This window comes from Taudactylus pleione, unplaced genomic scaffold, assembly GCF_031769625.1.
Source record: "Taudactylus pleione unplaced genomic scaffold, aTauple2 ptg000378l, whole genome shotgun sequence".
In the NCBI taxonomy this organism is placed as follows: Eukaryota; Metazoa; Chordata; class Amphibia; order Anura; family Myobatrachidae; genus Taudactylus; species Taudactylus pleione.
The window spans coordinates 5,412,335-5,425,034 of NW_028284779.1; the positions used below are offsets into that span (position 1 = coordinate 5,412,335).

General features: G+C 46.3%; 1 protein-coding gene across 1 annotated transcript in view; it reads left to right on the top strand.

Moving 5' to 3' along the window:
• DNAH8 (dynein axonemal heavy chain 8) overlaps positions 1 to 12,700 on the top strand; it is a 521,770-nt gene that overhangs the window by 71,927 nt on the left and 437,143 nt on the right. The window contains exon 10 of the mRNA XM_088445337.1: positions 5,013 to 5,114. Coding sequence (XP_088301463.1) covers positions 5,013 to 5,114 — 102 coding nt within the window. The remainder of the gene's footprint in view (positions 1 to 5,012; positions 5,115 to 12,700) is intronic.

Here is a 12,700-nt window from a genome sequence, read left to right on the forward strand (position 1 = left end):
ATAATCACACTTCTCCAGCATATTAGCTGGAGAATGCAATATTTAAGCGTAGTGAAAAGTCAGGCGAAATCACTGATTTCTCTGACTTTTCAGTTATCTATGTAGATCATGCAGCACCTTTAGGGTGTAATGGGGGCTTCCGCCAGGTAATATTTTTATAAATGAGAGAAAAAGCAAGCATAACACCGTCTCTTGATGGTTTTATGCATACTTTCCCCTACCTACATGCTGTTGGTGGCTGAGACTCAGGAACTCGTGATGACACCTCAGGGGTGTATCTTGGGGTCCAAGCGCCCCGGGCAAAGTAAGAGACTGACGCACCTCCCCCTCCTATTTTTGGAACTTTTGGTGTTGCTGAGCTCTCCGGTGCGTTCTTTCTTTTTAAGAATGTTCCAAACAGTTGATTTGGCAACACCTAATGTTTTTGCTCTCTCTGATGGGTTTGTTTTGATTTTTCAGCCTAATGATGGCTTGCTTCACTGATAGTGACAGCTCTTTGGATCTCATATTGAGAGTCGACAGCAACTGATTCCAAATGCAAATGTCACACCTAGAATCAACTCCAGACCTTTTACCTGCTTAATTGATAATGAAATAACGAGGGAATAGCCCACACTTGTCCATGAAATACCTTTTGAGTTGATAGTCCCATTACTTTTGGCTCCTTAAAAAGTGGGAGGCACATATAGAAACCGTTGTAATTCCTACACCGTTCACCTGATTTGGATGTAATTACCCTCAAATTAAATCGGAAAGTCTGCAGTTAAAGCACATCTTGTTTGTTTCATTTCAAAGCCATTGTGATGGTGAATAGAGGCCAAAATATGAAAATTCTGTCTATGTCCCAATATTAAGTCCCAATCGGCGGCACTCAGGGAATGATCAGAGACACATGAGGTTTGTGTAGCCAATGTTTCAATGCTTTACACAAGTATTTTCATCAGGGTGCAAGTGTTACAAACATATAAAACAACTTATCTAAATACTTGTGAGACCGTCCGTGTCTCCGCCCGCAGCTGCCACCGGCGCAAAAGAATGACGTCATGGGGATGCGCCACACGGGGACATGGAGAGACCATATCACATGTACATCAACAACACTAAGGTGACAGATGTCAAAAAACAACCATAATTGAGCTGCAGGTAAATAAAATAGATGACATCAACAATATATAAAAACACAGGAAAAAAAAGGAAAAAGAAAAAAGGGGGAATGAAGGGATAACAGATTCTAATGAAGGTGAACACACCTATTTATGAAAGTGAAACCTATATAGTATATGATAAATAAACAATGAGTGAAAAAAATAAAGAAAAAATTCTAAATATCCAAAAAAAGTATATACATTATGATATAATGATTTTTCAAAAATATTTAAAAAGTGAAAATGAATTAAGGCCCGTGGGGTTAAAGGCCCTCATTCAGAGGTGCTCGCAAAATGCGAGCGGTTGCTCTGAATGTGAGTGGCCGCATGTGTTTTGAAGTGCGGCCTCCTGGTCGCTAGCTAAGCTGTGTGTTACCACCCACAGCTTTAGCGACCGACCAGGTTGATGGTCGCGATGGTCAAGACCATCGCGACCATCAGGGATTGCGACGAGACCCTAAGGTTGGATCGGCAACCCGCAAGCCCCAGGGAGCTGCTCTGATCGAGCAGGAAGCTCCCCATTGACATCACTGCTGATGTCACTGCGGCCGCCCACGAAACGGCATGCTTTCCTTAAGGAACGTCTCCGTTTGTGAAACCACCACCCCTCCCCGCCTATTAAACGGGGCGAGCTGTCGATCAACATCGACAGCCGCCCCGTTGGTAGCGAGCACCGGAGCGACATCGACCAGCTTGCGAGTGCTCAGCGCTTACGAGTGGGTCTGAATAAGGTCCAAAGTGTCAAGTCGTAAAATCCACAGAGATTCCGCCTTGAGTAGCATTAACACATACCCTTCCTCCGTGCGAATGACTGGGGCCCGTGTGTGAAATCTCTATTGAAGTCTATGTTGGGAACCACTACATTGTATCCAATGATGTAACCGCAAGGTTACTTGAGGTGAACCTTGCGGTTACATCATTGGATGATAATTGGGAGACTTCACACCATTAAAGTCTATGGAGGAGACAGGCTGACCGCGCACAGCCAATCAGCGGGCAGCTCCGATGGAGACGCCCGCTGATTGGCTGCGGCTCCTGCAATGACTGGCCGCACGTGGGCCCCAGTCATTCGCGCGGAGGAAGGGTATGTGTAAACACATACCTTTCCTCCTGTCTGGCATGGTTTCGGGATTTTGCGTTTTTTAGGTGAGTATGTGTGATAGTGAGTGTGAGTGTGCATGTATGTTATAATAAACTTGTACTGTCACGGTGTGTGTGTTCTATGGTTTTTCAAGTATTTATTTTGCTGTGGAACTGCAGGTACCAGTGGGCCCATCATAATGCCCCGCATGCTGGTACTTGTGGTTCTCCAAGGCCCAGTATGCGGGGGAGGCTTGCTGGGACCTGTAGTTCAACAGCTAAAGACAATATTTTCACATCTAAATTTTACAACAGACTACACTATCAACCCGGCACCCACCGGCCAGGGGTGGCGGAGATAGCCCCGGGCTTTCAGCCTAGGCCTGGTGTGACCTGGAGAGGGGGACACCTTTGTTGGGGGGGTCCCCACCTCCCCAGGGATCCCAGGCCTGGGCTGACTAGCGGTCAGGGGTAATGCTTTGGCCGGGGAACCTGGTGAAACAGTTTCCCTGACTGTGACATTACCCCCCTGCTAGAAAGAGTGCGGTGCTGGTTATGGAAATTAAATGGGACCCCTACTCATTTTGTCCCCTGTATTTCCACAACCAGGACTGGATCAGGAAAGCCCTGTGCTGGTACTTAAAATACGGGGGCCCCATTTGCATTTTGGCCCTTGTATTTTAATAACCAGGACAGGCTGTACAAAGCTCGGGGCTGGTTATTCTTCTGGGGAGAGGGTGCACGTCTTTTTTTTAAAAAAACACTGACAGGAGCCTTTACGGATCTCTCTGATCTGTGAAGGCTTCTGTATAACTCGCTCCTTTTAACGCTAATTGCGTTAAAAGGTGTGAGGTTACATAGGGAAATACTCGCACAGATTCGCATAGTGTAGTAGCCTCGAGCTCAAAAGTTTGCAGGCTATTACATTTGCGTGTCCCAGCACCAATTCGCACCTTCAAAAAATGCGAGAAGGTGCCAGTTGGATTTTCACTTTGACTCGAACCCTATTACATTTGACCCCTGGTATTTTTAATCCGGATGTTTCCATGCTTTCATGAGGAGTTCCTGAAAACAAGAAGATGAGGGGAAAGCAACAGACTGATATTTCTTTCTGTTAAACAAAGCAGAATTTGCAGGCTCTGCTTCCTCGGAATTCTGAATATTAAAAAACTGCATAACTGTTAACAATAAGGGCTTCAACCACCTGCATGTTACCTGAGTCATCTTCCACAAAAGAAGATTGTTCAATATCAGAATTATTTGATAATCTTCATCTATGGAAGAATGATCAGAAGCAGAGTCCTCCCAGGATTGAAGAACTTAGGACAGCTGACGTTTCTGAGGTATAAACACAGAAGCTAATCCTAATTACCTTTCTAGAGATGAGGAAACCTGGACTAATCCCTGCAAAGCACAGGTTATTCCCTAACCCCAGGGAGATTCTAATTCTGTTGGGGAAGCAGAGGGAACCTGAGAACAGAAGGTGTCAGAGACAGCATCTGATATGGAACCATATAACGATCAGCACCTTGATCCGAAGCAGCAGTCAATTGTTTTGAGGACTCCGCAATAGCAGTAGTCAGGGTAGTAGTAGGGTGGACATGTCCGCAGAAGCATCTCCAGACGAACGCGAGCGATGACTCTCCCTCACAAACTGTGCAAACTGTACCATGGACTGTTCTAGGCTGAGGGAATTTAGTCAAAATTTTTGAACAGGCAAAAAATTTTGTCACAGCACCCCCCTTGGACTGAGATCTTGGCTCTTGGACTGAGATCTTTTTGCAGACATTGATATATACAGGCTATGGGAAAAAAACACAGTATTTATAGACCATGGTTTCACCTTGTAGAAAATTAGTTAAAAGCCAACGCCGGAATAAATAAATAAATCAATACAACTTAATTAGGTGCAGTATACACCCCTCACAGTAACATACAGATGTGTCCACATACATCTTGCCTCCTTGCGCATTAAACAGCCCTACTAGTCGTTCCAAGCCGTGGCGCGACTCTGTAGCACTGAGTTTTTTTTTCCTTTAAAATGCATCTTACTCGCCAAGCTATGTGGATAGGACGCACAAGCAGCTGCTACTGATGAAAATGGTATGCTGCATGACTATATTTTGTGTGCAACTGTGGCTGTATCTGCATGTGAAATGCTATGTTACAGTGCCATAGCCACTGAGGTTGAGCACAACTTGTATAATTAAGCAATTCCCATTTCTGATGGGAAGCTTACCAGGCTACCGCATCTAAGTTTGTGTTGAGCTCACCCTCTGGCTGTCTTCTAAGGTGGCTCGAGGAGCTGAGGGGAAAAAACTGAGAAGCTCTAAGAGCCTGAAATACACACAGCTCCTCCGGGCACTTGAAAAAAAGAGAGGTTCAGGTTTCTAGAGTATAGAAGGGGGAGGAGTCAACATTCAAACAAGTTAGGTTGAAGTGCTTAGCTCCTTGGACTCACTCCTATAACCCAGAGTTCCAGTGCCACCCAGAGGAAGAAGGAGAAATACTAATTTGCATGAAAATTGGTATGCATAGATATTGGCAATGTGAACCTTTTTTTTTTCCTTTCACATTTCAAGGTTTTCTGTTAGGCCAATATTTAAGATAGCAGTTTAAGCTATATTGTATATTTTTCTCAGAACCTATTCCAGTTACAATAAGCCATGTAAAACTAAACACTGACATCCACAAAACTTTACATGGGAAATATTTTTAGCTTTTGTTTATTTATTTTTTACTATTATTTTACTATATATTGTTACATATATTGTATGTCATTTCTAGGTGACAAATCAAATGGTTACATCATGCAAAGCCTATATTACGGAGAGAGGCACACAAAGTATTTGGCATCAGGATGCAAACACTGTCATAAACAAAATTAAGGTAAGTTAAATATTGTAAATTAAATATTGAATCGATATGTTACATGAAGCACAAGGACATACAACTCAAATCATGTAATATATTTGTTTTGCTAAAGGCAAGATATTGCATTTATATTGATTTATTCTGATACCTAAAATATCTAAAAGTATCTAAGACTAGTTGAAGCTTTCCACTTATGCAGTAATAAAATCCATAAAAAGAGAAACACATATAAAAACAAGAAATAAAAAATAAATAGTCTAGCGCAGGTTAAACTCAAAGGGTCAAATATACTAAGTGGTAAGTTCTAAGGGCCTGATTTATTAAGGAACGCTATTGCATACGCAGCTGCAATGTCGTATGGAATGTAGCAGCGAAAATATGCTAATGCCTGCCATATCTCAGCCAGCATAAAGACGCCCAGTGCTGCTTTCTCGTATCTGACCGACCTCGCACTCCTGCATACGTATTTACACTAGGTCTGACCAGCCGCAGAAACTGCAAGTCTTGTCGCACGCAGTGAGTACTCAAGCTGCGTATGCAATCGCAGTTGCTAATTTAGGCATGCCCATTAAACTGCGTTTAAACGGGCAGATACGCCTGCGTTTTTCCAAGCACTCCCCCGTTACCCCTCCGAAACGCTCACAACCTGTCACTCTGCAATGGATTCCTCAGTGCGTCTGCTCGCAGTGGATGTGCGGTGCATACGCATCTGCAGTGGCTAATAGTCACTCGATCTGCGTACGTAATTCTAAATGCATACGCAGCTGAATCAGGCCCTAAGTCCGTCTGTTTTGTGGTGTTTCTACTTCAGGGTCCATAGGGGGTCCACAGGGTTGACCTTGGGGTATAGGTTGGGAACCAAATCCGGGCACCACGCAGTTAAAGCTTTTAGCTCCCAGGATGCACTTGGGTCCACTCTCCCTATAACCCCGCCCCCCAGCCAGAGGCACCTCAGTTTAAGTTGGTGCCCGGCCGGAGTTGGGTCACCGTTACTGCAGGGGGGCTGCTTAGCAGCCTCTAAGCTTAAAAGAGTTTTGTTTTATTATTTTTTACTACTCTTCAGAGCGGCAGCATCAGACTGTCCAATGGACGTCTGAGCTGCCGCTCCTACACCCCGCCGGCGCTGCGACGCCAGTACAGATCTGGGGATCGCAGCGGGACCCCAGAGTCTGTACTAGCCGGGCTCTGGAGGAATCCCTGGGCTGCTGCCGGATCGACGGGGACAGGTAAGTCGCGTGGTCACCGCTTGCGGTGATCCACGTGTGAATATGCAGCCTTATGCCTCCGGTCTCTGGGGACAGACCGGAGGCGCTAGCGGTGGCGGCGGGCTCCCCCTCCATGGAGGCATACCCCGCGTGTCCACAGCCCACCAGGGATTATAGCGGCAGCGGGAGCCGGCATCCCGGGGGGTTAATTGCTAGCCAGGGGAGGAAGCCTTCCCTGTCTAGCGGCTCCTCCCCTCAGCTCAGCGCGCCTTTCAATACTACAGTCTGGCGTCGCTGAGCTGCTTCCTCCGCGGGCCACGCTTCTTCTGAGGTCTCCAGTGGCCATTTTCTCTCTGTGGTGCTGCAGAACTCCTAGGATGTCAGTGAGCCCAGTCCCCCTGCGTACCTGGCCATTTGGGTGAGTGTACACAGCGCTATAGCCTTCCCAGACACTGAATCTGGGCAGTTGAATGTAGCGACATTGTGCAGTATATTATATGTCATGCTTATGTATGTATATATATTTTTCTGCATTGTATGTGACTTATGCTAGTGCTGACTGTCTGCTTTTTCTCTCACCTGTCAGTGTATATCTATCCCTTTTCTTTATCTGCCCTAATACAGGTGTACCTGGGGTGGTTCTGAGACCTCACATATATATATTTGTTAATATCTGTGAGGTTTGTCACATACTGTTGCGTGCTGCACGTTGCCATATTTTAGATGGAACTGTGAGTTGCATACGCTGATAATGGGTCCCTGCAGCTAATAGCGTCAGTCAGGACCGGTATAGCGCTGCTTAATATTTCCGTCAAGATAGTCAGATATATCTGACCAGGAGATTGCACACGATACTACACCCATTATTGCTATCCTGCAAGTCATAGCCTGCAGGAATTAGTGCGGAGGATTTTAACTCAGAAAGGTTTATGTATGCGGCACCATCTGGTGCGGGGCCCCTTGCACGACCCCCTTAAAGGGCGTTGTTTCTCAGGATCCTCTCCTTTGAGGATCGCCGGGCGGGCCCCATTGTCGTCACTCGCTTGGAGTTACTTCACCATACTGCCCTTTTGAACTCGGGGTATCTCGCAATTTCTTGCAATTTACCCCTGTGCAACAGACTGTCGCTCCCCGCCGGGGTTTTTCACAGTACATGAATTACCTCCGATACCACATCGGTCTGTCATTCCCCTTGCAGGGATTACCACAACGGCCACCCTGGTGGATGTCGTTTTATACGAAATACTAATTGGCGTGATATACGCCCTGTGGTTACTGACCAGTGGCTCTGCCGTGAACTGGATGGTATATTCGGCTCTTTCCCTCTCACATGGGGGGAGCCGATCTCAAGTATTATTATCCCTGCTTTGGGGCTGGTAGCCAGGCTCATTCTGGATATAGAGAATGTCGATCCTGCACCAGTATCATACATCTCCCGTTTTCTGCCCAGCGGGTGGATCTCATAGCGGGAGTCTGGCTGTCCCCAGATACGAGGAGTCACAAAGGCCTCCTGTTTCCCATTCCCTGGGGGTCCTCACAAGTAATGGAAATCCCCTTCTGGGATGGATTTGTATGTTAATCATCGGGTTACAGGCATTAATACGCCTCCCATCCCGGCCTGGACGAATTTTACGGATCCGTAGGTGGTAACTTTGCCTGAAATCAATGTACTCGTTTTCAGGGCCTGTTGCCCGTCCTACCATGGCCATCGCATGGTGATGCTTTTGTGACGTTTTTCCTCCTCCAACACGTCTGAGGTTCAAATATCTTTTTGCCGCTCACAAAATATGCAGTGGTCATATGTGGAATTACCTCATGGGATGCCGGTCTTCTAACTTTCAGGGTTTCGGCGGCGTCTGTATCCGCCGCAGTACCCTATGGCTGCGTTATGGGAAAGCAGAGGTGCACACTCCTTCCATGGGGAAGTTCTTGTTTGGTCCTGACCTTGACAAGATCGTTGCATCATTGGCAGTATCACTAATGGGGAGATACCGTCTTTAGCTACTCCCACTACATTCGGACTAACTCTGTTAAGTCTTTTTGTCCTCAGGGTCAGCCTAAAGGCCTGTTTTTTCCTAGGCTGTCGGCCTCCATGGGGGCCACCATATCCAGTACCGAGCAGTCCTGGACTTCCGGACGACCCTGTTTCTACACCTGAGGATATACCCTCAGCCTGACGGGACAGGTCTACATCTGGGGAATTTCCAGAGTGAGGTACTGATTCTCAACGGCCTCTCATTGCTCATGCAGCCTCCTCACAGGCATTGTTACACGGGCCCTTCTTCAGAACTGATCAGGGCCTTACAATCCCAGAAAGCTATATAGTCTTTGTGGTAAGCAGAGCTATTTCGGCCAACCTCACTATCTCAGTGAGGGACTGGTTGTTCTACTTTCTTTTTGGGGCGGTGACCGACTGGTCCTCCTTTGCCTATACTCTGTCTCAAATCCCTGAATCAGATTCCAACGGTGCCTTGACTCAGGTGGAATCGTCCATGCTCCATCATCCGATGTTTGGAACCTGGGGATTTTATGGTATATCCGAGTATTCAGGATACGTACCTACGGGTACATACAGAGCCCTCTCATCAGCATGGGTTCAGGTTTGCTGTGCCACAGCAACACTTGTAAGTTTTCGGGCTCTGCCTTTTGGGGCTGTCCTCAACTCCACCGGGGTTTACCAGCTTTATGGATTTTCTGACAGTTCACCTGTTCAGTGTATCCGAATGCTCCTTTCTCTGGACGGTCTCCTGCTTTTAGCAGGATCACCAAGGTACTTTACCGCCAGGTCAGGATAACCGGGGCTTCTTCTCGGCACAGATAATTAGTCAACGGAGAAAAAGTCCTCCCTGCATCCCTCACAGGGTTTTCTTCATCTGGGAGCACTGCTGGATTCTCAGAATCTGAGAATTTTTCTGGCGTAAGACAAGATCTCCACTCTTCAAATTCGAGTGTGCGGATATCTACGCAGTCGACATATGTCATTACTCTTTGTGATGCGCGGTCTACCAGAGTGTCTACCTTTTGGTAGGGTGGAATGTGCTCAGTTCCATTCCAGGCCTTGCCATAATTGACTCCCCTCCAGATGGATCGAGTTTTTTCCATCGGATCGCTGTTCGAACGATGATACTTTCTCCGGAGGCGAGTTGGTCTCTGTCCGGGTGGCTATGGCCATCTCGTCCAGGGTGTTCTTTGCTAAAGACAGTGTCTGGTCCGCATTCGTTTCGGGGCAGTTGGACGTCTGTCGCTTCTGCCCTGCCACTTAACTTGTTGATACTTTAAGCTGTCTTGGACTTTCACTCTGGCCTAACCCATTTGTCACGGTAAACCTGATTATGTTCAGTCCGACAGTGTCACAACAGTGGCTTCCATCTAGGCAACACTGGTAGTTGGGTGGCAATGTTAGGAATGTCACCCATTCTGACATAGTCCAAGGGTCTTCTCCTGGCCAACTCTGAGGTGTTTATTCCCGGAGCTCTCCATTGGGAAGCGGGCTTCCTCAGCCGTCACGGCGTGCATCCCGGGGACTAGTCTCTTCTCCAAGAGAGGTTTCAACTCCTGGTGAGCAGAGGGGGCCTCCCTGAGGGGATTGATCCCCATGGCCTTCTGACTCGATCACACATTACCGGTGTTACAGTCCAGCTCAAGGAGTACTGAAGCTACCTTCAGTGACTCTTTGTCAGTGAAGTGGTCCTTCCACTTTGTGTACCTGTGTCCTCCGGTCTCCCTTCTTCCTCGAGGTCTTCGGAAGTTTAATTCGAGACGGAGGGGCTTTCCTTCTGGGGGCTCCAGGTCGTCCCAGACATCACTGGTACTAAGATTTTCGGAGTCTCCTCATCGATGCTCCGTTCCTACTGCTTCACTATCTGGACCTGTTGTCTCAGGGTCCTTGTTTTTCCCTGGATCTGGATCGCTTGTCTTTAACTGCGCCCCTACTGTGGTCCTCGGGCTTCCCTGGCTCTGTCTTCATTGAGATGTTTAGAGCAGATAGGCCAGACTTTGCTGGGATCTGCCACGGACTGTGGCATACATAATTCTTATGGTATCGTACCTGTCGATACGATCCTCCGGTGTCCAGGATTTCCAGATATTCTGGCATTCCTTCCAGCTGGCTTGGGTTTCACCCTTGGCCTGGCCTTCCTGACAGTGCGGATCTCTACACTGTCGGTATGGTTAAGATATGGAATTGCTCCGCTCTGGTATCCAGTTCATCCTTTGGAGTGTTTTCTGGATTATGTCTCCACTTGTCCTCCCTAGGGACTCCTGGGGAGTTAGTAGTGGTTCTTTGTTCCCTCCGGGGACAGTCAATGGAACCGCTGGTTGTGATAGCCATTACATGGTCTATTGTTTAAGCTCTCTCTCTCTCTCTCTCTCTCAGGGTGTTTAAATCAACCAGGAGAGTGTCTGAATTGGGAGCGTTCTCATGTGGCTCCCTCTTCTGGAGGGCATCATGTCAGGGTGTGAGTTGCTCTCGCCCTGTGTTTCTTCTTCAAGTGGTTTTTAGGTTCCATATTATTCTGGAACTTATGGTATGGCCATTCAGTTCCCAGTCCTCTCGGCTGGTGTGGCCTCATGGACTGTGGTCCGGCCTCTTTGGCTTTATGTGATCCGTTCAAGTTCCTTATGGTAATCGGACTCCTTATTGGTGGTCTGCGGTTTCTGGTTTTAACAGGAAACGATGGCCGGCCTATAATGAAATGTTGACTGGATGGCCTCGTATGTCTTCCTCAGGGGCCTACCCATGGGTGGGCATTTCTGTCGTTGAGGCTTGTTTTTTTCTCGGGCCGTGTAACCCTCGTGGGCGGCTCGTCGTGGCGCCTCGGCTGTTTTGCCTTACTAGGTGTCCACGTGGTCTTCTGTCCATACCTTTTTAAGGTTCTAGGCATTGGTTTCCTTTGCCTCTCAGGATGCTTCCTTTTTGGCGACGGATTCTCCTCTCAGCACAGGAGCGTCCCCACCCTTGGTTGAACTGCTTTGGGACATCCCCAAGGTCAACCCTGTGGACCCCCTATGGACCCTGAAGTAGAAAACAAGAGATATGGTAAGAACTTACCTTTGTTATCTCTGTTTCTACGAAGTCCATAGGGTCCACAGGGCGCCCGCCCTGACGCACCTGGCTTCATATGGGCTGTGTTACTGGTCACCGGTTTCCCGTCTCTTTTTCTGTGAGTATGGTTCTAGAGTGTTCCAGTTTTCTCTCTCTTTTTCTCTCCTCCTCCGGCCTTTGGCTACTTACAATCTGAGGTGCCTCTGGCTGGGGGGCGGGGTTATAGGGAGAGTGGACCCAAGTGCATCCTGGGAGCTAAAAGCTTTAACTGCGTGGTGCCCGGATTTGGTTCCCAACCTATACCCCAAGGTCAACCCTGTGGACCCTATGGACTTCGTAGAAACAGAGATAACAAAGGTAAGTTCTTACCATATCTCTTGTTTTTTGCAACCTGCAGATTTATTAATGCCAAAACCGCTGAGAAAGCACATATCAAAGCACCATCCATGCTTTAGACCATGGAAACAATACAATAGATATCCTGGATTTATCAAGCAGCTTTTTTGAAGACTGCCGCCAAAACCACCCCAAAAAATGACTAGCCTCAGACAAGCGTGAGTGCTGAACAAAAACAAGAAACAAGAAAAAAATCACCACAATTAGCAATCACTTTATATCTTTCTTTTATTACTTTCCTATAACTTTCTCCTTCTCTACTTCAACTCACAAGCCAACAAAGTGAAAGTAGCCAGTTGTCTGTTTCTGTCTTGGTGCGTCTCGTCTGCTAAAGACTGATCTTTATACGATCTATTGATTTTTATATTTGAATCCTATAATTGGTCCTATGCTAATGTGCATTTTCATTTTATTAGTGAATAATTCACTTTCAATGTAGGTCATACCAGTTTTTATTGATGTAATTTTATTGTGTATTATTTCTTAAAAGTCAGTTAAATGTACCATTTTAATTTTTTTCAATGAAGCCGTATGATACTACAGGTTGAGTTTCCCATATCCAAATATTCAGAAATACAGAATATTCCGAAATATGATATATTTGTAGCATGACTGAGATAGTGAAACATTTGCTTTGTGATGGTTCAATGTACACAAACTTTGTTTAAAGCACAACATTATTAAAAATATAGTATAGAATAACCTTCAGGCTGTGTGTATAAGGTGTATATGAAACAGAAATTAATTTCATGCATGTACACAAACTTTTTTCGATGCACAAAATTATTAAAAATATTGTATAAAATTACCTGCAGGCTGTGTGTATAAGGTGCATATAACACATAAAATTATTCTGTGTTTAGATTTGGGTCCCATTCCCAAGATATTTCATTATGGTATGCAAATATTCCAAAATACGGAATTATTATTATTATTATTATTATCCTTTATTTATA